Source organism: Manihot esculenta, chromosome 3, assembly GCF_001659605.2.
Source record: "Manihot esculenta cultivar AM560-2 chromosome 3, M.esculenta_v8, whole genome shotgun sequence".
Taxonomy (NCBI): domain Eukaryota; kingdom Viridiplantae; phylum Streptophyta; class Magnoliopsida; order Malpighiales; family Euphorbiaceae; genus Manihot; species Manihot esculenta.
The window spans coordinates 29,166,260-29,192,177 of NC_035163.2; the positions used below are offsets into that span (position 1 = coordinate 29,166,260).

Sequence of the window (25,918 nt, forward strand, 5' to 3'; positions counted from 1 at the left end):
AGTGGGAGATTGTTTAAAAAAACCTCAATTTTCCCTTCTTCTGGTCCTCGTTGGGAATATACACAGATACTATACATTAAAAGAAAACTGAAGAAAACGAGAATAATGCATGCACCCAAACACATAATTAAGCTTCCCACACTTAGTAGTAAGTTTAATGAATCGATTTCTTCAATATTTCCACCAATTCACACGCATATTTACTTTATACATGATCACCGTCGGACGACTTGATTTGAAAAATGTGAAGTTTATTTGTTCTTGACTTCTTGTCTTCTTCCAGAATAATATGCGGAATGTGTTTTGAATGCAGAGATAAAAACCCTTTCGTGGGTTTCAATTTGTTGCTACGTAGCAAAATGATAAACACTTAAGTAAATTACTTCTATATGAAAAAAAAAAAAAGACGTCACTTCTTATTGCTCCTATGCTCTTCTTGCTCAAGCATCTCTTCCAGCAGCCTATCATCTAGATACTCCAATTCGATAACTTGATTTTGCATTGACGGTGAAGAGGACAAGGAAGAAGAAGAAGAAGAAGAAGAAGGAGCAGAGGAAGTTGTAGAACCATAACCAGAAGAAGAACCGCCACTACTTGTAAGTGGGTACTCATTAGGAAAATTAAGAATGGCTAAGTGGCCTCTCATTGCATAAGCTGCTCGATCATAAGCTCTTGCAGCTTCCTCGGCTGTGTTAAAAGTCCCCAACCATATTCGTGCTCCATGGCGAGTGGAGTCTCGTATCTCCGCAGCAAATTTCCCCCAAGGCCGCCTTCGAACGCCTCTGTACTTCACTTCTCCTCCTTCCTTAGCCTTTGCCTTGTCCTCGTCCATGTGAGTGTGTTTTTGCATGGCTAAGTGCTCGTGATATATATACGATAGAAAAAGCGAGTTGGGCAAGATTTGAAGGTCAAATTATATATAGCCACGTGGAGAATCTAGTGGGTTAGAATCATTGAGGAGAAGTTTCTATATGGACTGAGGATGATGGTTTGGGTCCAATGCACCTGGATGGTCAAGCTGATGGCTTTCATATGCTTGGACAACACTTTTTCATATTCTGTCACTTTTATTTTTTTTTTTATATTATTTTTTTGGGTGGAAATATATTTTTTGTATTTATTGTGAAAAAGAAAATAGAAAAAGAGTAAAGCTTTTATTATTACTAGTGTGTCAATTATTGAAATTGATGCGGCTGATCTCATTATTATGATTTTTAAAAAAAATGCTTATATCATAATAATAATAATTATTATTATTATTGCTAGTTTGCTCACTCCTTATAATTAATTCTGTCCACAAATCAATTCCCACTTAATTAATATTTTTTTTTCTTTTTTCTCCCGTATCAAAATATTATGGTCGTAATTAATTCTCTTCAGGCCAAAATTAAAGAAGAAACGATCAAGCTTTTTTCAGGGATGCGTAATTTGTATATAACTTGATTTTTACATTATATAGTATTCATATATATATATATAGTAAATTAATATCAGAAAAAATGAGAAAATTATATTTATTTGATATTTTTGTCGCTAAAGTCTCCTTTCAGGTTGTAGAGAAAAGGGAGATTATATATTATAATCACCTAAGGGAAAGGAAAATCAACAAGACATGATTAGAGAACTGGATTTCTCAAATTTCAACGTTAGTTTATAAAATAAAATCTTGGAATAAATTATTAGTATCAACAAAAAAAAAAAAAAAAACGAGTTAAAGAATATGTAGCAACTATTAAAAAGAAAGAAAAATAAGGCAATTATGGTCAACATATTTCAGTCAAAAATCTATAATGTTGTGGGTTCCATAATTAAACTATTTGATTTGATACTTCGTAGTGCGCTGGCCAGAATCGGAATTTTGCTAATTAATATAAATAAATATACTGAATTTTGGTGATATACAATCACTATGCTGTCTGTGTAGAGAACCCAAGAATCTCACTAGAAAATTTAATTTCATTACATGATCTAATGTTGTGAATCTTATATTTAAGATTAAATTTAATTTAATTTTATCTTATTTATAGAAAATTATTTAATAAAATTTAATATATTTAAGATTGATATAATTAAAAAATTATATTTTTTAATATATATAAAAATATAAAATAAAGAGACGAAAATAGTATATCGAATTTCAAAACTTTGTGCTCGGTTTTTGACATAAACTTTTGTTAAGTAGATAGTTTTAGAAATGTAGTGTCCTTTTGAAGTAATACACAAGCGAGAAAAATACCAATGAAGGCTAACAACGAGACTCATGCATGTGGGCCTTAAAAAGCCCTAAGATTCCTTCCTTCATACACAAACGTCAGAATTATTTAAGGTGTTGCATGTTTTAAATGATTATCAGGAAAATCAAATGGATAATTCAATATATTAATAATCTTATTAATATATATTTTTTTTTTTAGAAAAAGAGGGATAGAGCCCTTATTTTATTAATCTAGGCCATGAAAGCCCCAACCTATCAGCATCCAGTAAAAATTTAATAGTAACAGGAGGCCATTGATGAATTTTCAAATTAAAATATCACCAATGGTTAAACTAGTCAAACGATCCGCTACCGCATTTGCTTCCCTGTAAATTTTTACCATCTTGACTTCCCAGCTTCTATTGATAAGATCACGACAATTCCTCACCAAATTAGCAACTCTAAAAACTCCTGCACCTCTACCTGCAAGTAAATCTAACGCGAGTTGAGAATCCGTTTGAATTTCAATCTTCTTCCACCCTGAATCCCATGCTAATACTAAAGCATAATATATTCCCCATAGCTCAGCTTCCATTACTCCACAATTGCCCAAAAACCGTTGAAAGCCCAAAAGCCATCTACCTTCATTGTTTCGAAAACAACCTGCACAACTTGCCCTTCCTGCTGACAACAATGCACTACCATCGGAATTCACTACCACCCAGCCTGTTTCTGGCGGCTTCCACCCAACATACTTCAAAGACCGGCCTCTCGGTCCAGACCCAGCCTGCATCGAAAACCTCCATGCATGAATATATTCTTTTGCTCGAAGCTGAATAAAGGACACATCAATAGTATCCTGGTCATTATTCTCATTAAAAACCAACAAGTTTCTTCGCTTCCATAACCACCAAACAGCCGAACTAAAAAGCACATCCCATGGTATTCCATTAGCCAATAACCCTACTTTTTCTATATTAGCAGATAGCCATAAAGGCACATTCAAAATATCAAAAAATGGAGAAACGAAATTGGTAGGTAAAAGGGAATTCCAAATTTGTTTCACATGTTGGCAATCTCGTAGAGCATGCAAAACAGATTCACTTGCAACTCCACAAAGAGGACATAAATCATAATCAATAAATTCTCGCTTTCGGCGTTGAACATTAACCATGATTTTCTCATGTGCCACTTCCCACAAAAACACTTGAATTCGCTGTGGCACCCTAACCTTCCACAGCCCTTGCCAATCCATATTAGATCCTGACACTTCTGAATAAAACGTATCAAACCCTGACTTAACTGTATATAAGCCAGAAGAAGAATGCTTCCACGCAAAACCATCCAAACACGACATATCATCAACTAAAGTAATTGATTGGAAATATAAAAGGACATCAGTAGGAAGAAGAGAATTTAAAATGTCCCAATTCCAGCCTACATTAGGAACCCAGAAATATCGAACACAAACCTGCATATTCAACTCAATCAACGGTTTAAGTGCAAAATTCCAAAGAGGCCCAACCGGAAGCCAATCATCCAGCCAAAATCTAGTGTGCATCCCATTATTCACATCTACAACTATCCCTTTTCGAAGTAGCTCCAAACCATAACAAAAAGATTTCCAATTGACTGAACCATTAGCTCGCTTAGCGACTTCCCAATGAACAAAACCCGACTCATATTTATTGAAAAGGCACCTAACCCACAAAGCTTGCGGATTCTTGTAAGCTCGCCAACACAACTTCCCTAATAGAGCCTGATTCATTTGTCGCATATTTCTGATGCCAAGACCACCTAACCGCTTCGACAAGGACATTGTATCCCAATTAATCAGATGTACAGCTGGCTTCATATCCTTCCCATGCCAAATAAAGTTCCTGCATATTTTCTCTATTTCATTGCAAAGCGATATCGGTAAAAGAGCACTCTGCATCACAAAAACAGGAATAGCATTAAGAACTGATTGAACTAACGTTATTCGTCCAGCTTTTGATAGAGCTCTCGCCTTCCAGCCATCAAGTCTGCCTCTCATTTTATCCAAAATACTACTATATGTCGAGACTGAAATCCTCCCATGAATAGATGGCACACCCAAGTATTTTCCCAAATCAGCAGTCAAAGGAATACCTGACCTTGAAGACAAAAGTGACGCCAAATCACTATCAACAAAAGGCGACAAATAAAGAGAAGACTTAGCTAAATTCACTTTCTGCCCGGAAGCCTTAGCAAAGTCATCCAAACATGATAAAATCAAATCCAACTGTTCCACAGAAGCTTCTGCGAACAAAACCATATCATCCGCGAACATAAGATGAGAAATCATCGGACCATTACTCGAGATAGGAATCGGCTTCCATCTGCCTTGACGAACAAGCTGTTTAAACATTCTCGAAAGTTGTTCAATACACATAACAAAAAGATATGAAGACATTGGATCGCCTTGTCGCACACCACGAGTCGGTTTAAAAGATTCTAACTTCTCACCATTCCATAACACTGACATAGAAGATGTTCTAACACAATTCATAATATTAGAAATCCAAGCATCGGAAAAGTGGTAAGAACCCAGCACCCACTGAATAAAATCCCAATCTAGTCTATCATAAGCCTTTTCAAGATCAATTTTAATCGCCATAAAACCCCCTGACCGCTTAGACGTTCTCATAGTGTGCAAAACTTCTTGAAACACCACAATATTATCAATAATTTGTCGGCCAGGAACGAAGCTACTTTGTTCCAATCCAATGAGAGAGCTCAAAACATCTTTCAATCTGTTAATCAACACTTTTGTAACAAGCTTATAGATCACGTTACATAAGCTAATTGGTCTGAACTGAGAAATAAATTCTGGACAAGCAATTTTAGGAATAAGAGTCAGCACCGTTTCATTAACTTCCTCTGGAAACTCCCTCCCGCCCAAGACCTCAATAATAAACGCTGAAACCTGTGAACCTACCGCAGACCAAGATTTCTGAAAGAAAACTGCTTGTAGACCATCGGGTCCTGGAGCCTTGTAAGGAGACATAAGGCGCAAAGCATCATATACTTCATCATGAGAAAAAGGAAGATCCAGAAGCAACCGTTGAGAAGAAGAAAGAGCAGGCCCATCATGTCTAACAAAATGGCTGCAGTCAACCGCCAAATCTTTCGAATACAGCTCTTGATAGTAACCGCTAGCAAGCTCTTTAAGTTGACTAGAATCTTCAATCCACACATTGTTCCCATTTCTCAGCTTGAGAATTTGCTGCTTCTTGCGTTTAATCACGGTAGAAAGATGATAAAACCTTGTATTTCTCTCACCAGAAACAATCCATTCCTCCCTAGATTGTTGAAACCAGTATAATTCTTCCTGCTTCAAAACATCTTCAAGCTGTCGTCTCAGATTAAATTCCAGCTTCACTAAACCTCTCGTTCGCCGGATAGCTAAGCTTTTTTGAACACCATCAATTCGACGGATCAACCTCTGCTTATTATGAAAAATATTCCCAAACTCAGATCGGTTCCATTGGCTTAATGAGTCTTTGGTTGATTTCAAATTATCAAATAAAGAAGTATTTTGCTTCCAACCACGGGAAACAACATCAACAAAATCTTTGTGAGCTGTCCAAGCCGCTTGAAAATGAAAACGACGAACAGAAGAATTTGTAACTCCAAAGCAATTCATAAAAATAGGACAATGATCAGAATGCAACTTTGGAGCATGAATAACTGTAGCTCTAGAAAATGTCATGCGCCAAATCTCAGTACACAAGCAACGGTCTAATCGAGCAGCTTTATAAGAAGAATTAATACCACCCTTACTCCAAGTAAAAGGGGTACCTTCAAAACCCAAATCAATAAGTGAGTTATCAAAAATCTCAGTGCCCGGATTTTGATCCATTTAATGTTTCCTTGGAACGCTTGGCAGTTTGGGTTCGATTTCCATGCCTTCCAATTGAATATTTTAATGAGGATTTTCTTATGCGATTGGGGAGGAAGATAGGAGATCCTATCAGAGTGGATAATAACACTAGCCGAGTGACAAGAGGGCATTTTGCGAGATTATGTGTTGAAGTTGATGTTACGAAGCCTCTTTTGTCGAAATTCAAGCTGAACCGGAGAGTTCGACGTATTGAATATGAGGCGTTGCATATGGTTTGTTTTTCATGTGGAATTTTTGGGCATATGAAGGATAATTGTCCTTCGTTGCGGAAAGAGTTGCAGCCAGAGAATGTAGAGAATGTGCCTAATTCGGTTCATAGTAACCCTGCTCCTAAGGTGGCTCAGTTACCCGAGAATCAGGTGGTTAATCCAGCTGTTTTAGATGATTTTGGTGATTGGATGCTGGTTAAGAAAGATAGAAGACGTAATCAACGTCCTCAGGAAAAACCTGTATTTAAATTTGGGTCAGGTGATCATGGTCCGAGGGAGTCAAACAAGGGTAAATCAACGATGAAGGCCAATAATAACCCCTTTAGTTCTCTAGTTATTCTCCAGGATTCTGAGACTCATATAGAACATAATGCGACTCCACCAGTGGTACAAGATTTTCGTCCTGTCTTGGGCAAGAAAAAGCTACGGGATTCTAAAGGGAAGGGTCAAGTGGTTTCTACTGTGACAAGAGAGGAGACTCCCAATATTGCTTTAGATTCCTATGTGAGATCTAATGGGCCTGCTGTGCAAAGTTCAGTTCTAAAAATTAGAGGGGTTTCGAGTGGATCAGGGGGATCTTCTAGAAAAGCTGCTGCACAAGATGACCATGTAGTTATTCAAGGGAATAATAGAACGAATCAGTCAAAGACTTGGGTTGTTTCTAACTCGAAATTGGTGGAACTTGCAAATTTAGAAACAGAATTGGATAGGAATCAACATGATAATTTTAATGATCCGTCGTTTCCTCATCCAACCCGTCCCAATATCCCAGCAGCTAATGGAGATGGTAATCAGGATATGAATCTTGACGATGATGCAATGATAATTGTTGCTCAGACTTCCTTGAATGAATTTCAGAATAGTGGTTTAATTGGTAAGATGCCTTCTAATGAGGGGTCTTACTAGATTTTTCGTTCTATTATAGGTTCAGTCATCCTCGTGGCTTTCTTTTCTCTCTTATTTTTAATGATTATTGGAGTTTGGAATTGTCAGGGTGCTGCTTCTTCTAATTTTCTGAGAGCTTTTAAGGAATACAATCGTATCTATAAGCCTCAGATTTTTTGTTTGGTTGAGCCTCGAATTTCTGGCCATTCAGCTGATAATGTTTGTAAACAGCTAGGTTATGATAATTGGGTTCGTGTCGAGACTTTTGGTTTCAGTGGAGGCATCTGGATTTTATGGTCAGAAATATTTTTTAAGTTAACGCTTGTGTCGACAGATCCGCAATTTATTACATGCAATGTGTTACTTGATAATGGGGACTCGTGGTTAGTGAGTTTTGTGTATGTCAGCCCTGACATTAGTTTACGAAGACGTTTGTGGCATTCGGTTCTGGGTTTCAATGGAAGTGAGAAAAGTTGGTTACTGTTGGGAGATTTTAATTCTTTTACAAGCGAGAATGAACAAACCGGCTATGTTAATGTTCACAGTATTGGGGCTAGTGATTTTCGGCAATGGATCTTATTAATATATTTGATTTCTCTATTAATTAAACAATTAATTTAAAATTAAAAATAATTATAATTTTTTTAAAAATGAAAATCGAAAATTAGATAAAATCTGAAATTTTTTAAATTTATTTAAATACACTTATTATCAAACTAAATTTATAAATATAAAATAATTATAATTGTATCAGTTAATTTTTCTACATGTAATAAAAACATGTTGTATCTCTGTTTTGACGAATTTGCAGCAATAAGATTTGAATGTAGATGTGGCATTTACCGGACATGAATCAAAACGTTAGAACGAAATAGTTAGCTCAAAGATTAAATTTTTGCTTTGTTATTTTTATTTTAAATAGGACTCATAACTATAATTATAAATTAAAAATTGTTTTTTTATGATTTAGTGCTTCAATTTTAATTACTTCAAAATTTATCAATTTAAAAAAAATTATTATTTAATTTTTATGATATAGAAAAATTTATTTGTTAATTTTTTAATTTTAAAAAAATATATTAAAATATTTTTAATATTTTAAAAATTTTATTAATTAATTTTTTATTAATTTTATAATAAATATTTAATAATTAAAATTAATAAAGTAGTTAATTAAATTTTATTTATATTTTCATACGAGATTCATTTGTCAGTATTTTGAGTCTATATAAAAATAATTAATAATTTAATAATTAATAAATCATGGTAATACAAAACTTTAAGAAATTGAGACCCCATTGAACAGTGAAGAGATTGTTAGGAAGTATGAAAGATTCCGCAATTTGTCAACATTTTGACCGTGTTGATTGTTGACTGGTTGCGGTTCTTGATTACAGCACGTGACACGTCCATCATCCTTCGGCTCAAGGCTTTGCATAATTGAATAATCCAACCAAATTGATAAAATTTAATTATATTTAATTTGTTTTAGTTATGATGTTAAAAAAGTCAATTTTTAATTTGATTATTTAAATTTAATAATTTCATGGAAATGATATTTTCACCATTTTTGTGATGATGAAGGGTAAATTAAGTTCAATTTGAACATTACTAGACTAGAAATCTAGGAGTCTATTTAGAATCATGTATTAAATTGGATATTATTGAAAAAAAAATGATAAATTGTTTAGTTGTCTTAATTTTAATCTTATTAAGCAATTTTTAAAATTTATTAAGTAAAAAAGTTAAAAATTAATTTAAAATTATATTTTTATCATAAGAGTATTAAAATAATAAAATGATTTATATATTTTTCAAAAAAATTTATTAAATTTAACTGAAACTAAAATTTTATAGTCTATGCCAGTTTATTTAAGGTAAAATAACCATCACAATACGAGCATACAATTAAAAATTTAATTATCTTAAAATTAAGATATGAGAAATTTTTTCAAAATATGAGATCAATTTGTAATTTATTCTTTTATTTATTTTGCAAAATATCTGGTGCTCTGCGTCATGCACGTGATCGCATCGCTGCATTTGTAAGCACCCACGTGTTCTCATACATTATTCTTCTCTCGATTTTTCTTTGATAGAGATAAAAATATTTCATTTTAAAGGTTAGCAGATGTCAAAAGTATACGCTTGATTAATAAATAAATTAAAATTATAATAAATTTTATATGTATTCTTAGCGAATTCCAATAATATAATTTTTTTAAAGCTCATCAAAGTAATTTTTTAATTTATTTAAGTTTCATTGAATTTAACTTAAAAACTTCATAATTCTAATCAACTCTTATCAAATTTGAAATAAATTAATTCAATTATTTTAAAACAGTGTTTTTTATAATTATTTTATCTTTATTTTTTTATTTTATTAAAACATTTAGTATAATTTTTGATAAAATAAAATTTAACTAATCTATTTGGCTCTTTCAAAAATTGATTTTTTAAAAAATTCTTTTATCTATATAGTCATTAGAGATTAGGTGCGATCATTGGGTCGATTCGATTTAAAATTGAATCAAATCGAATAAATTGAAAATTAAAATTTTAGTATTTATAAAAATTAAACCGAATTGATTTCCATTAAAAATCAAATCGAATTGATTTTGATTAGAAACCGAATCAAACTGAATCAGTTTTACCGGTTCGATTTTATCGATTTAAATTTTTAATAAATTTTTATTTTTTATACTTTATTTTTAGTATTTTAAAATTTAATTAAAATATTTTAAATTTAATATAATCTAATCTTTTTATATTATTGAAAATAATAAACTATTATTAGTTATCCATTTGGTTTGATTTTTTTAATTTTTTTAATTAAAATTAAATTAAACTAAAATAATTAAAAATTAAATCAAACCGAAATAAATAAAAAAATAAATTGTATTTTTAAATTAATTAATTTAATAATTTTTTTAATTTAAACCAAATTCGTTCCTCCCCTGCAAAAATATATTAACTTTTTCGTTTTTAATTCACTTGCTAGAATAGGCTCGTGGCAGAATGTTAGACAAAAAATTGGAGTAAATTATATTTTCGTTTATGGATTTTAATGAAATTAATGAATTGATTTTTTAATTTTTTAAATTAAATATTTAAATTCTTATATAATAAATTTATTCAAAAATGCCCTCCTTCCATCAACTTTTCTAAATTATTATTAAGTCATAGAAAAATAATTTTATTGCTCATATTTATTTTGAAATATAAAAAATACTTTTATCCTTCATTCATTAATTAATAAAACATTTTAATCTCCGATTATATATATATTTTATGACATCAAATACATATTAAATCATGACATTCAATTAATTATAAACTCTTTTGTCTTTTATATATTATCTTATAAACTCTTTCAACTTTTATATTCCATCTATAAAATACTTAAAATTTTTAATATATAATAATCATGGACATCAAGTGTAGATTAAATTATAACATTTAATTTTTTAAATGCAGAACGTATGTTCAAGCTAAACAAAATCAATTTCAAAAATATTAATCAAAATGACAACTATTAATAAACTTTTTCAAAATTTTCAATAATTCAAAGAAGAAAAAATAAAAAAAAAAAAGAAGAAAGAAGAGAAACAAAGAAATGAAAGAGGAAAAAGGAAGAATGAGGAAGGAAGAGAAATGTTGGTATTTATCAAAATTTTCTTTTCCGTAGACAGGAGAGTGGTTGAAGAGTATTTTAGAAATGAAAATGTCATTTTCACAAATTTAACCATCAATAGTTTTTAAACTAATGAAAAACAGGTAGAATAACAGTATTATTGGACGAATTTATTATATAAGAATTTAAATATTTAATTTTAAAAGTTGAAGAATTAATTTATTAATTTTATTAAAAATTAGAGATGAAAATATGATTTATTTTAAAAAAATTAAATAAAAAATTAAACAAATTAAAAAAAATATGTACAATCCATCACCGAATTATACAACCTCAACCTCCTTCAAATTAAAACAAAAATTTCTTTCCAAATTTTTCTTATAATTAAAAATATTTTTAATTAATGTTACTATTAATTTTAAGATTCATATTACAATAAAGATATGACAAAGCACTCACAGGTTTAATCTGATGATAAATGCATCTGAGTAAATTTGAGAGATCGCATGTTCAATCTCCACTCTCCATTTCAAAAAAAAAAATAAAGATATGACAAAAGTACAAAGCAATACATATACAGATATTCGAACCAGAGGCAACAAGCTTTGACTGTGGAAAGAAGATGCACAACTTTTTTAAAAGCGAAGACTATTTTTTCTTACATAAGTAGCTCTGTTTGTTGTCTTTGCTCAAACTCGTGAACACGCAAGCATGGGCGTGTCGGTTCTCTGTTTTCTTTCTTCTGTGACTTTCTTGTGTGTAATATCAGTCCTTTTATTGACAAAAAGGCTATCCCTTTTGGACCCACAACAATTTTTTTTGGTTGTATTCTATTAAAGATTTGAAATTAGAGTGGAGGGAGAGGCAACGATTATTATCATATTAAATTATTAATTAAGGAGATGTGAATGCAAAGTTTGATATGTGTGGAAGCTGGCAAGTGAAACTCATGTTTGTACATTTTCATCATGCCTCGCTTCTCATGTGGCCTTTCAGACTTTTTTTTTTTCCCTCCTTTATGATTGATGATGATTGAGAACGAATGAGTGTATGGAAAGTCAAGGTTTTTTTTTTTTTAAAAAAAAAAAATCATTGCTGCCCATGATTTTCCCAAGAACAAATTTTCTTTTAATTCGTGTCTATACATTTGATTATAATTAGTTCATTTGTTAATTACCTCATCAAAACTATTGTTGTCTCCTTGTCACTGTATATTCTTTCTAATTAATGTAAAAATCATTGAAAATTTCATAAGTCCATTATATCATAGAATTTAACGTAAAGAGAAGAGAATGACTTTGGTATAGTTTCAGTCACATGCTCCATCTTTGATTCTTGATTCATTTCTTTTCTCAAGGCTTTAAAATCAACCAAGATTATTACAGGTCTCTTTCTCCTCACGCCAGAAAAACGATGAGCCTAATGGATGGTTAGCCCTTGTCGTGGCTCGATGGTCCCCCTTGAAGCTGTCAAATTTTTCTTTGCATAAACGTGTAAAGCTGGACCCCCAGTCGTCCATGGAACATGGTGTATAGCAGTCTACTGTATCAAAGCCTCTTCATTTTTATATTAGCCAACCATACGCTATGTGGCTACTAAAATAAGAAATTCACCAACTACGTACTCTCTATGCTCAGACTTTCTCTGCATAAAAGAAATGTTGCAAAGCACATTTTCGTTGAATTTCAAGGCTTTCATTTATGTCCCCATTTGACGCCTCCCTCATTTACACCACCTGGGTTTTCTCTGTTCTCCACGTTCTCGCATCTTTCTTGAGTCTACACTTGTCCCTTTCCAAAATTTTCTTCTCTCTTCTCAATAGTTATCTGTTTCTTGCATTTCGTTGGCTTTCAAGTTTCTTCATATGCTTGGGTCTTCATAATTTATTTTGCATGTTGTTTTGCATTTGTTCAAGATCTGAAACCTCCATTTCATGGATCTCGTAAGAAAAAGCTCTCTTCCCCCAATCACAAGTCCTAGTGGCAGCTCAATCTTTGGTCCTCGTTCTCATTCTTCAGACACAAGTTTCCCCATTATAGCCATCGCCATCATAGGAATTTTAGCCACAGCTTTCTTGCTAGTCAGCTATTACATCTTCGTTATCAAATGCTGCCTCAACTGGCACCGCATCGATCTTCTCAGGCGATTCTCTCTATCAAGAAACAGAAATCGTGATGACCCTTTAATGGGCTACTATCCTGCAATAGAAACTCGTGGACTGGACGAGTCAGTGATAAGGTCTATCCCAATATTCAAGTTCAAGAATAGAGACTTTGGAGAAAGAAGCTTCTGCGAATGTGCAGTTTGCTTGAATGAGTTTCAAGAAGATGAGAAGCTGAGGATAATACCAAACTGTGGCCATGTTTTCCACATAGACTGTATCGATATTTGGCTTCAAAATAATGCGAATTGCCCACTTTGTAGAAACAGCATTTCAACCAACACTACGAGATTCCCAATTGATCACATTATAGCTCCAAGCTCTTCCCCACAAGATCCAAATCCTTACAGCGAAAGCGTGATTGGTGGAGATGAAGATTATGTTGTTATTGAATTGGGTAACCATAATTCTGCAGATCAAACCTTGCTTGAAGCACAGGAAAGATTGATGAATTCAGGAGAATTATCAGCACGTTCGGTTAGCCCTTCACCAATTCCAAGGAGAAAACTAGAGCAGAGAGGATCAGCTCTTCACAAGAAAGCAAGAAAATTTAACAGGTTAATCAGTATGGGTGATGAATGTATTGATATTAGAGGCAAAGATGATCAATTTGAAATCCAGCCCATAAGGAGATCTTTCTCCATGGATTCATCAACAGATCGGCAGCTGTATTTATCAATTCAAGAGATTGTTCAGCAGAGCAGGCAAGTAATTAATGAGTTGTCTCCTGTTGAAGGTTGTAGTAATACTGGTAGACCAAGAAGGACGTTCTTTTCTTTTGGTCATAACAGAGGATCATCAAGAAGTTCTGTCTTACCTGTTTATTTGGATCCGTAAAGCCAGAAAGTTTTAGAATTTTTCTTTCTTTCTTTTAAAGATATAGTGATTTTAGATGTGTTCATTGAAGGCATAGGATTTGTTAACATAAAAAATATTCAATTGAAATCTCACATTAATTTTGATTTTTGATTCTTGGGTTTGTGCCAAAAAGGCTGGGCCATTGCGTTCATAACAGCTATATATGATTGTGATCGTGATGGCAGAAAACACCACTTTCTTGTGCTCCTTTCAAATAATTAAGTGGGGTTAGTGTATGATTCATATTTTTTTTAAAAAAAAAATCTCTCTTTTTATCCTTTCTTTGGTACAACAATGGGAAAAAAAAGTAGTGAGATGTCTCTTTCTATTGATTTAAGAGGTGAAGAGTGGGAAAAATTATGAAAATAAAGATGAAAAGAAAAAGGAAGAACGAAAGCTCCCCTTCCAGTGATTTAGGAATAGAGAAAGGTCCTAATCAAACTAACGTAGTGATGCCAATATCCACCAACTCATTATTGACATTTAACATTATCAATAATGTTAAATGTTGGTGAAGGAGGAAGGTGTATTGTTTGTTCATGGTTGGTAATGGTTCCTGTGTTGTCCCATTTCAGCAAACTGCTCTTCCAGGCTGTAGGAACTAAGAACAACCATCTACTACATAGAAATTAGTTGAAGTTGTTGAAAACGATGGAGGGTCCAACTCGGGGATAATGAAGATGCAGCAGCTACTTCAAGACAAGCATATAAAAAAAATTATGAACATGATCTGATATGTTACTGGAGATTTCAGAAATATGTGCATATGGTAATAATAATAATATTGTATAGAGCTAAGGGCCACACATTGGTTCTGGAATCTTGATCTCTTAATTTGATAGAATAACTAGTAACTATATTTACCCATATCTTTAGTTTATTGTTTTGACTTTGAATTATCGTACGTGATGAGCACATGAGCAGAGAAACAGACACCTCCTTAGAAAAATGTTACAATAACAGTGTCTCTTTCTGATGAATCTATGACGTAAAACCTTGCTAAGCCATGTGCTTCTACGTATAGCTATGGGCAATGACATGGATGAGGTCATGTGGGATACATTGGGACCCCTTCTTCTCGATAAATCGAATCACTTGCGTACTCTTCTTCTTCAAAATGAAATTTATATGGATAAGGTAAGTTTCAAATCTAAACTATACCATGTTGTTTATCACATAAAGAATTAGTTTTTTCTTACAAGGTAAAAATTCATGAATAAATAAAGAGGGGAACACGGCCGAAACCTAAGCCCACTTACAAATATGAGAAGCTCACAAAAGCCTAGTCAAACCTAGCCCAAAACTTAAAAATAAAAAATCAAGAACCCAAGAAGCATGGAACCAGAACAAAGGCCTTCGTTTTCTTCATCTTGCACCCAAAACGCAGAGCCAGGTTGCAGCTTCAAGAGGGCAGCACATAGACTTCACTTTTCATTCTGTTGGTGATAATTTATCATTTTTATATAATATTATATTTATAATTCATAATTTTAATAATAAATTTATCATAAATTAAGCCATTTCTCTTATCTATTTTGGAATTATGATTTTCCTTCTAACAAAACTTTGCCACATCACTGGTCTTTGCGTAATGTGCCTGGCAACTGGTTTCTTGTTTCAGGCTCTATCCAATACCCAATCGCTCTTGTTCGCTTCATCTGCTTCACCTTACATCGAACGCGAGAGAGATCGACCATGAAGATACTTGTGACCGTGAAGCGAGTCATCGACTATGCTGTGAAGATCAGAGTAAAACCCGACAAGGTAAATCACCGGCGCTTTCTTTACTAAACCCTGAAACCCACTCTCACTTTGTTTTTATGATTTGATTAGAGCGGAGTAGAGACGCAGAATGTTAAGATGTCAATGAACCCATTTTGTGAGATTGCTTTGGAAGAGGCTCTTCGAATCAAGGAGGCGGGACTGGCATCTGAGGTCGTCGCTGTGAGCATGGGTTCGGCGCAGTGTGTTGATACGCTGCGAACTGGTCTAGCCATGGGCGCTGATAGGGGGATTCATGTGGAGGCTACTGGCGCTTTGTATCCGCTTACTGTGGCTAAGGTTTTGAAAGCCCTCGTGGAGGTGGAGAAACCCCAGCTGATTATTGTGGGAAAACAGGTTCGTTTTAAATTCTCTAATCTTATGATCTGGGTTTTGAGAAATCGAAGTTTTAATGTGCAGGGGTCTGTACCTGTTCTCTAATAGGTGGTTTTTGGTTTAGGCCATTGATGATGATTGCAATCAAACAGGGCAAATGGTGGCTGGGTTGCTAGGTTGGCCTCAAGGGACATTTGCTTCTAAGGTTAGTGACTCAGATATATGCCATTATTTATCTGGCGAACTTGAATATGACTCTCCTTTATTGTGATTTATCCTTTCTTTTTGATAATTTTTTTCATTGACATGGTTTTTATGCTTCTCTCTGTTTGAGCATTTTGTACGAACCTTAATGGCTTAACCTTTAGGCATACTATTGCAATTTGTATTTGGTCTTTTAATTTTGTCATGGCAGCTAATTTTACTTCCCAAGCTGTTTTTCTTGGGTTTCCAATTATTCCTTTGTTTGTTGGATTTGATCAGTTTCCATGTATTGAGTATAGTCTTTGGAGATATTAGTTGGATGGACCCAGGTGATAGAAATGCCAATGCCCTTGATGTCGGTCTTAAACATTCTGATTAATATGTCAATTTGGCACTAGTACTTTCCTGTAGCTGATGTAGCTTGCTTTACTTTCTTCCCTTCTAAAATAGAGGTAGAATAGTGCTTCTTTTGCATACTTGTCAAATTGTTTAGTGGAGCATAAATTTTAGCAGACTGATGATGTCAGTGATGTGCAACATGATGAAAGGAAAACAAGAAGTTCGATGACTTCAATCCATAAGTTTGGCGATGCTCAAGGTTTTAGTTGAATATAAATAGAATTAGTATTTAGTAATGCATATTGTAATAAGGGGGCAAGCTTATAACTAGGATTTTGAGAAGAGACTCTGGTGGTAAGACAAGATTTTGAAGCACATCTACTGATTTGATTAAATGGAACTGAGTATGATGATCGATATAATTGCTGTACAAACATAAGAATATACACATTAGCTCTATTAACAAGACTAAAAAGTATCATTATGTGACTAGAACTGGTTGTTCTTACTTCATTTATATAACATATTGTGGACTGGAACTAGATTTTTAAAGAAAATGATTTTAGGGCTTGAGGCACTTATTTGAGTTTTGGTAGGGATCCATTTGGTTATAGTTTGAATACTTCCTGGTTAATTGAGTGCTTCAAAGGTTTAAGATGTTTCAGCTGTTTATAGTGGCTGATGTTGTATATTGGGGCTTCCATTCTCCCTTTCATGGGCTCTTTCTTGGATTCTCCCTCCCTCTCAAGTCCAGTTGTTTCTTTCTTTCTTTCTTTCTTTCCTTCACTGTTTCCTTTTTTGTTTTTTTTTTTTCCAGTGTCTTACTGCTGTTATCTAGTAGGTTTTGCTTGACAAGGATAAACAACTAGCTACAGTAGAAAGGGAAGTGGATGGTGGTCTTGAGACTTTGTGTTTAGACTTACCTGCAGTAATCACGTAAGTATCAGATCCATATGTTCTTTTCTATAGTCAATTGCTTTTCAGCTGATATGGTTGCGCAAACCCAGAAAATATAGCCTTAATCACCGACTAATAGTGTGTAAAAATGTTCTGCTAATAACGTAGAGTTCCTACTACTGTAATAGCACCTTTGAACTTGTCTTATTATGCAATAAAACTCAACTCCTTAGAACTGTTAAATCAAGTACTCAAATTCTTAACATGGTGAACACTTCCAGGATAAATAAATAGGTAATAAAACCCGAAAATGGTTATCTTTTTATTTCTTCTGGTTTTTGATAGCTTATTTTGCATGTAGCAAGCTAAAATATCATACCAATGGGTGCATGCTACTAAAATATTGTGCATTAATATTTATATTTGGCGTGTGTTTCAACTGGATGTCTTCTCTTGTATTAAAGGCTTCAAGTTTGACACTTCTTATGCAGCACTGATTTGAGACTGAACCAACCAAGATATGCAACACTGCCAAACATCATGAAGGCAAAATCCAAAGTCGTAAAAAAGTACACGCCACAGGAGTTGAATGTGGAAATTAAATCTGATTTAGAGGTCATTGACGTCACAGAACCTCCTAAGAGAAAAGCCGGGGTTATCGTTTCTTCAGTGGATGTATTGATTGACAAGCTTAAAAATGAAGCTCATGTCATTTGATTACTCAGTAATTTGACTAATTTCTCATTTAAATGCTCTGTGCTAATTGTTCGAGGTTTTCAAACAGTAAAGAACTGTGTATATGCTTCCTGCTGAATGAGAACAGTTCATTTCGAGGCAAATCTGAATAAATTGAAATTAGTTGAATATATTCTTTTCCCATTGCGCTTTATCATCCCTGCCATAACTGATACAAGTGAATATTTTTCAGTCGATTTGTATAAAATTACACTTAGAGAAAATTAAGGAATATTTTCTGTTCGATTTTTATCTCAGTTGATTTGTCCTAAATCATGTCATTTTTCAAAAATAGGGTATTGATGTTGCTATTAATTAATTATTTGAATTTTATAATTATTTATATTAAACACAATAATTATTATTATAATTTCTTTTAAAACATCTATCTTATCATTTACTTTGTCTTTTTTAAGTATTTCATTTTTTAATTAGTTGATTAACAGATAGAAAACTATTAAAATTGGAGTAATTTGGCTAGATGAAGGGTAATTTAATAAATATAAGGTTATTTTGAGACCATTTAGGTGATTAATTATTTACCTAAATGACTGATAAAAATTGATGGGAGTATTAATTCATTTTTTAAAAAATTTTATCCATATATCTCTCCTAAATACATAATTAATTTTTATGGTTCCTTAAAATTTTTTTATTATTTACTTTTTTTTCTCTCTTAATTATCTTATTTTCTTATTCGTAGATTAACGGAGAGATAATTACTTTTTATAATAAAATAATTAGATAAGATAAAGAATAATTTAATTAATATTATTTTACTGTGATTTAAATAGTTAAATTATTTTTATAATTTTACGACACCACTTTGATTTGCGTGCATTCCCATTTCCCTACAAAACTTTCAACTGTCTGAGATAATATCCCTTTATTAAATTTTGATGAAAATGGGATTTTGCTGTGTTCGTCCCTTGTGACTGTACTTTGACATAGCCACAGTATCCAAACTGCTCAACGGTTTCTTAGCATTGAACCGGATCACGGACTTAAGCGATTACCGGTCCGGGTTCCCGCTCAACTCCGAACTGGATCATAATTAACGGTTGATCCAACAGTCCAAGTCATTTCTTTTTTTATTTTTATCATGTAAAGATAATTACATTAAAAGATGTTGAAGTCCAAAAATATAAAGTGAACAAGTAAATTCAAAAGATTTTATTGGAAATTCAATCTAAAATTATAAGTTCAAAAGCTGACTTAAGACTAGAAAAAATATAAGTACAAAAATTAGTTCATACATCGAAAAGTTAACTCTAAAATTGTCACCGCCGCTTGATCATCGTTAGTGAAAAATTTAACTTACAAAAAAAATTAAATATTTATACAATAAAATAAATGAAAGAAAAGAATAAAAAACTAATGAAAATTAAATTAAAATAAAGTTTTTTTTTTTGCATCAGCTAACATCTAAGAACACTAGAGAGGATTTGAATCACCAATCGAATAACACCACATAAGAAGAGAATGTAATAGAATTCAGACATCTCAAAATATTGAGGTCAATATCGATAAACTCTCCAAATAAAAAATCAAGACATTTTAAAATGAAACATTCAAATTTACAAACGGTTGTTGACCATAAAAAACAAACTAAAAAAGAAGATAAAATTATATATGACCTAACAGATAAAAAAATATAAAAGTCGAAACTCCCTCTCCACTAGTCAAAACAAATCCTTACCGGGACGACCTGCGAACTTCTCGCGCTCCCTTCCTTTTTCTTCTCTCTCTCTCTTCACTAACAGTCCAGCCCGTTTCACTCATAATTCTTTTACCAATTTGCCATGCTTTTCCCGCGCTCTAAAACTCTTGGACCGTAAAAAGGACCGCGACGGCGCGCAACCCAATCATGATTGAGCCTTTCCACGTGCTTCAAATCTATTGGACTTTCCTTTCCGACGCGTTTCCCATGTGTCGGCCCCCAAATTTAATTTCAGGATTAAAAAATAGCTAATTTGTTCTCACCATTGTTTTCAGAAAAAAAGAGACCGAATTGATCTATTTGTTTTATACAAAATTCAAAATCCAAAATCCCTAATACTCTCCCATAAGACATGGATTCATTAGAGGGAGATTGTTGCTGGGATTTTCTGGATTATAATTTCTTCGAGGAAACCACGACGTCTTCTGATTTATTGTGGTCTAATAATCGAAGGTATTTATCTATTTATTCTTTGATTAAATGCTTTCGATCCTTTAATTTTTATATTTCAAGTTTAGGGCTTTATTTTATAGCTCAATCTTGGATTGACTTGTGCGATTTCATTTTTCATTGATTTTTTTATATAAAATAATAAATCAATCTGGTTTTTTCGCATTAATTTTTCCTTTATCCGATTCTGTCGAAGTTTTATTTTCACATTATTGAAGGAGGAGCAGAAGTATCAAAAAGTTGAGAAATTTCTGATATATTATCTGCTTGTAGGCAAAGATATATGAGATTTTTCTCCATTGGGCTCTTGAAGTATTAGCTGGGTGATTGTGAATTGTTTTATTTGATCTGATTCACTGATATTTGCAGTGGTGGCCTGGATATTGATTTTTCATCTGGTGGTACTGAATCTCAAGAAAAACAATGCTCACGAAAGAGGTATTAATTTTCATTTGCACATCCCCAATTTCAAGTTTTCAGTGAGACGAATAATTTTTAGGGGAATCCCTTTAGGCTGCTTGTTGACTTCCACAGCTATAGGAGATGCGACCAACAACTGGGCTATCTCTGATAACAAAGAAGGCATAGGTTTTTGGGGCTGCTTAATTCATGTTTGGGAAATTGAATGTGGAGTGTGTCTGGGTACGTGACATGATGAATAACAGGGCTCCTTGTAGTATCTGATGTCTATTATTCGTGTGCTGTCTTTTGCAATAAGCTTTTGAGAGATAGTCTCATAACTGAATCGCACTTCTGAATTTTTGGCAAATGAGACGTCTTAAAATTTTCGTTCCTAGTTAATTGGAAAAAAAAAAGGGAACAAAACTGCAGTCAGCTGTTGCTGTGCTAGTCTATGTTTTTCCACATCTTTTCTTCTAAGTCTACTAGAGGCTGTTTATGACATTTTGGTGTCTTCATCCAGTAATATTGCTTCCGATATTCCTGGGGATGTTAAAGTTCAAAGTATGTGGTGCTGCACATTCATATAAGGTTTTTTTTAAGTTAGCAAATGACCTAGTTTTTCTATGCTAGTAATGTAATGCTATTTTCACGTTACTCTGTTTTTAGCTTTCATGATAATTTCTGTTATTAATGATGTTCAGGGGACGCAGTGATTCTTGCACCAAGCCAGCGACTAAAGCTTGCCGTGAGAAGTTGCGGAGGGAGAGGTTAAATGACAGGCATGCTTCTTGTTGGATCAGATTCTTTATATCATTCTCTGTTTGCTACTGAGCAAGGCATTTAAAGCTAAAGTATACAAATTAATGCAACTAATATTGAAAATATAATTTATATCAGAAATATAGAGTAGGCTATTTTTAGTTAAGGTAAATGTAATTTTGTGTTTGCAAATTTGTTGAAGATGCTACTGATGTGCTGCCATTAGAGCATTAACTTCATTTTGCCACTTTTATTTAGAAATAAGTTAATGGGTATTATTTTGACAGAATGGTTGTTATCATGATTGCAGGTTTCAGGATTTGAGCTCTGTTTTGGAGCCTGGGAGGCCTGCCCGAACTGACAAAACAGCCATACTTGCTGATGCTATTAGAGTTCTAACTCGATTGAAAACTGAAGCTCAGGAGCTCAAAGAAACAAATGAAAATCTTCTAGAAGAAATTAAAACTCTGAAGGTAGTCATTTCAAAAGAATACTGAAGTATGGTGGCACCTGTTTTCTAAAAGCAGGGCTGATAACTATTATACTGTGATTTAGTATTTGTTCTGTTCAGTATGGTCGATGCTCAGGAGTTCCCATGGATGAAATTGTACTCCTGCAGCTCATTTATCATTCTTCATTGTTGTTACTAGCTTTCTAAGTTTTGTGGCCTTGTAACAGGCTGAGAAGAATGAGCTTCGTGAAGAGAAACTCGCTCTGAAGGCAGATAAAGAAAGGATGGAGCAACAACTGAAGGTTATGACTGTTCCGCCTTCTGGATTTATGCCAGCACATCCAGCGGCCTATCATGCTGGGTTGAACAAGATGGCTGCCTTTCCGAACTATGGTCTGATGCCCATGTGGCAATTACCTTTAGCTGCCCGTGATACATCCCGCGACCATGAGTACTGGCCCCCTGCTGCATAATTTCTTCAATTCTTTCTTTCTAATTATTACTGTAAATTAGATGCTTTATTCTAGAATGATCTTGTAATTTTTTTGTCGAGTTCAATTGTAAATACAACTGCCTTTGCCAACTAATTTTCACATTTAACATCTACCATTGATGGTTGATCTTGAAGAAATTCACATTAGAGAACGTGGAATTTTTCCAGTGGCAGACATCTGAAGTTGATGCTAACTAGCTGTGTATTATTATTTTTGTTATTTCGAATGTGGATGTACATGGTATTGAATATCGATCCTTTTATCTGAGAAATAATTTGGACCTCAAGGTTCGCTTGCAGTTATTTTACTCTCAACTGAACCAAGTGTACGTTTCATGGTCTCCTTTTGCTCATCACAACAGGACAGTGGTCGATCTTGTGATTTGCTGCAACCTTTTTGTTCTTCTTTGCCCCACAGCAGCAAGTATAAGCCAATGATTACAACAGCTGCCCCGAGTATACTGGACATTTTGAAAATTTTAGTAAAGGAGCTTCCAAGTGTAATAACTGATGCTAATTTTAAATTACCTTCCCAGATATAGTTTTTCACCAAGAACAAAGTATGCCAAAATTGCCACTAATATTGTTGAAAGGGGATTGAACATGGTGACAAAAACTGGTCCTTTTACTTCTGTGCACCACAACTGAATCAGAACTATTATACCAGAGACCACCACGCCCTGCCATTTTTATCCAGTTAAGTTTACGAATTAACACCGTCAAGAATCCAACATGAAAACACTGATTAGTTCCTACTCACACCATACACAGTGGACCAGAAATCAATGTTGAATCCTATTGTCCAAGCAAGTTTTCTACGTTCCACAATCAGCGTGAAAAAAGCTGATTGTGCAGCCCCAAGAAAGCTCATCCATGTAGTCAGCGACAGTTGAGCAGGATACCTTTTCAGGATGAATGCCTGAATTTTCAAGGAAAAATTAACAATATATCAGCACAATTCGTTTTAATTATCTGTTAATTGAAATTTTTACTGTTTTCATTCTTTCTGCATAAGTGGAGCAGATGCTGATAATAAATTTGAAAGGTATGGGTGCAGTCTAGAGTTTGAACCTGCATAATATACCACGCCGACCATGATATGCAGCTTGCAACAGTAAGTATCGAACCTTTCAACCAGCTCTCATGGTTACTACCAGTCTTTCGATGAATATGGATTAGCGGAGGCCAGAGATTTGCCATGATAGGACCTTTATATAATGTCATAGTCATTACTCCGGCCAACGAAACCAAGGTCCCGACAACTTTTGCTATTCCACGAGGATTTCCAAGATCAAGACCTTCCAACCTGCATGCATATAATACATTAAAATTAACTGTAGTTGAATGCATATGTACTTTCAACAAATTGGAAGTATGGATGTTAATTAACCTTAATGCAACTGCAATTATGAAGGTCAAGGAAGCTATGGTGTTAACCATTGATGCAACGAAAGTTGGAGACGTGTATCTCAAGCTTGCAAAATACATGTTGAGAGTCAAACCCACCCTGTCATCATTGAAACACAATATGAACTCACACTTCTTAATTATCCAGGTGAAATATAAAATGTGTTTGTGTGTTGTTTTTTCATTAAGTACCCTAGCAGAGAGAGAATGAATATTTCCACAAAAAGACCTATCGTCAGCTTTGGCCTCTTTTTTCTGCAGGAAGAAACAAAACAGAAGGAAAGAGATGAACACTGAATACAACATCATAAATGTCATATTAATATTTATTAATTATTATACCTTTCAAGAAAATAGGCAAAAGGGAGCATCACAATACTACTGACAATGTGTCGATAAGTTATGTAGACATGAGGATTCATCCCATGTTCGAAGGAAGCTTCAGTGATGAAGTAGAGAAAAGTATAGCCAATCTGAGCAAGAACCATGAGCAGGTGTGGCTTGAACCTCCTGTAAAGGCTCCCAGTAGAGAATGTCTTCAATGCCATTAGCGTTAACGATCCTTGTTCCCTCTTTCCCTTCTTCACATCAGAGAAAGGAGCACAAGCTGTGTATTGATATAGAAGAAAATGGATGAGTTGGGTTTTGATTCTTGTGGCATTATGTTGATGTTAGTATCATGTTCTGTAGATCAATTCCCTTTGATATACTACCCACTCAATGACTTTTTGATGTTTGTGCAGATATGAAAGGAAAAAAAAGAAAATATTCTCTTATGACAAGGTTAAAGAACATATAACAATTCTGGTTCAGGGTAGGATTGGCTATTTAATATATTCTTTACACTTTATACCATCAACTAAAAGGATTTTTAAATCTTAAATCGCTTTCTTTCTGGTCCATAAGCTCTGCACTACTGAAATGAATTATAATAATTGTAATAACTTCATTTCAGAAAAGCTTTTCATGCTTACATTGATGGGTGAAGAGAGTTGCCTGTAAAGAATGATATCCCTCAGGTCCCTCTTGGATTCAGCATCTTTGATATCTTCTACATTCTTTGCAGGGAACATGCAAAAAAACCATAGTTTGTTTTAAGGCGTCTGTTGTAAAAAAATGGAAGAGTGCTCTTAGTCCTTATTATGTGATTAGCAATTAAGCAAGTGGTTCACAACTTTGAAAGAGCAGTGTCCATTTGTCATTAAGCACAAGAAATTTTATGGTGTGTAATCTTTGCATGGACCATCATTTGTCGGAAACCAAAGGCTTTCCTTATTATTATTATTTTTAATTTAGCCATTAATTGGTTTATCTTTCTAATTTATTATTATTATCAATTTGATTCTTGTGACTAATATTTAAATAGAAAATTTCTAAGTGCATAGGTTGGGTGTAGGACATACTTGCATATAAAACTGATCATAAGGTGTTAAAAAAAAAAATCAATTTTCAGGTGAAGTTTATTTCTAAACAAGCCAGCTACCTTGGGTTTATAAGTGATCAAGTACAAATACCATCTCTGGACCTTTCCTAGGGAAAAATCAAATAAAAACTTACTCTGTTTATATATAAAATGCATATGGGTATAGCTATATTTTTGGACATATTGAATTGAAGTCGATAGTAACTGAATAGAGAAACGATGCTAAATAGAAAAATGGTACAACGATTAGATGAAGAGGAATTAAAAAGACTTGTTGTGAAAATAGAAAGAATTGAAAAGGTATATTGAAAGTGTCATTCATGTAAATAGAAAGTGTAATTAATGGCAGAAGCCATTGAAGGAGTAGAAAATAAATGAAGTTGGTAATAATTAATTAATCAATTAAATTGTGAAACCTAAGATAGAGAGGTGGATATAGACTAATGAAGAGTACAACATGTTTATTTATATAAATATGGTTGGCTGTGGATTAAGCTTAGGCTGGGCCTTTTCTTTGAAAGAAAGGCCCAAACTAGAAGGAAATCATAAACTTAGCCCTACCTCATATCAAGAAACACTCTCCTTTCTTCTGATGTGATTGATTCACAGCTTCACCTTTCTCCGCGTGGTATGGTTGGCAAGTCTCAATTACATCGGCCCATTACTTTTTCTGAA

The 25,918-nt window shown here is 33.5% G+C and overlaps 5 protein-coding genes across 6 annotated transcripts; 3 read left to right on the forward strand and 2 right to left on the reverse strand.

Annotated features, from left to right (window-relative positions):
• Nucleotides 1–234: 234 nt before the first annotated feature.
• LOC110612263 (ethylene-responsive transcription factor ERF096) lies at nt 235–857 on the reverse strand. The gene has a single exon (XM_021753000.2). The coding sequence runs from the start codon at nt 848–850 to the stop codon at nt 410–412; it is 441 nt and encodes a 146-aa protein (XP_021608692.2). The 5' UTR covers nt 851–857; the 3' UTR covers nt 235–409.
• Nucleotides 858–12,246: 11,389 nt separating this feature from the next.
• Nucleotides 12,247–14,982, forward strand: LOC110611136 (RING-H2 finger protein ATL16). The gene has a single exon (XM_021751278.2). The coding sequence runs from the start codon at nt 12,781–12,783 to the stop codon at nt 13,843–13,845; it is 1,065 nt and encodes a 354-aa protein (XP_021606970.1). The 5' UTR covers nt 12,247–12,780; the 3' UTR covers nt 13,846–14,982.
• A 199-nt stretch (nt 14,983–15,181) lies between these two features.
• LOC110610325 (electron transfer flavoprotein subunit beta, mitochondrial) lies at nt 15,182–18,269 on the forward strand. 2 transcript variants are annotated; one of them, XM_021750192.2, is made up of 6 exons: nt 15,182–15,308; nt 15,488–15,630; nt 15,700–15,984; nt 16,088–16,168; nt 17,348–17,442; nt 17,895–18,269. In XM_021750192.2, exons 2-6 carry the CDS (start codon nt 15,562–15,564, stop codon nt 18,118–18,120), a joined length of 756 nt encoding a protein of 251 aa, XP_021605884.1. In that variant the 5' UTR covers nt 15,182–15,308; nt 15,488–15,561; the 3' UTR covers nt 18,121–18,269. The 2 variants fall into 2 exon arrangements, with proteins under 2 accessions (XP_021605884.1, XP_021605883.2); XM_021750191.2 differs by having other exon boundaries at nt 15,286–15,304.
• A 1,836-nt stretch (nt 18,270–20,105) lies between these two features.
• Nucleotides 20,106–22,526, forward strand: LOC110612426 (transcription factor bHLH104). The gene is made up of 5 exons (XM_021753209.2): nt 20,106–20,311; nt 20,678–20,746; nt 21,412–21,489; nt 21,780–21,942; nt 22,148–22,526. Exons 1-5 carry the CDS (start codon nt 20,211–20,213, stop codon nt 22,391–22,393), a joined length of 657 nt encoding a protein of 218 aa, XP_021608901.1. The 5' UTR covers nt 20,106–20,210; the 3' UTR covers nt 22,394–22,526.
• A 71-nt stretch (nt 22,527–22,597) lies between these two features.
• On the reverse strand, nt 22,598–24,478 carry LOC110612425 (WAT1-related protein At5g07050). Its single transcript, XM_021753206.2, has 7 exons — nt 24,163–24,478; nt 24,013–24,075; nt 23,804–23,920; nt 23,485–23,719; nt 23,174–23,332; nt 22,942–23,093; nt 22,598–22,874 (listed from the first exon to the last, which is right to left on the reverse strand). Exons 1-7 carry the CDS (start codon nt 24,366–24,368, stop codon nt 22,697–22,699), a joined length of 1,110 nt encoding a protein of 369 aa, XP_021608898.1. The 5' UTR covers nt 24,369–24,478; the 3' UTR covers nt 22,598–22,696.
• Between the last annotated feature and the right edge of the window lie 1,440 nt (nt 24,479–25,918).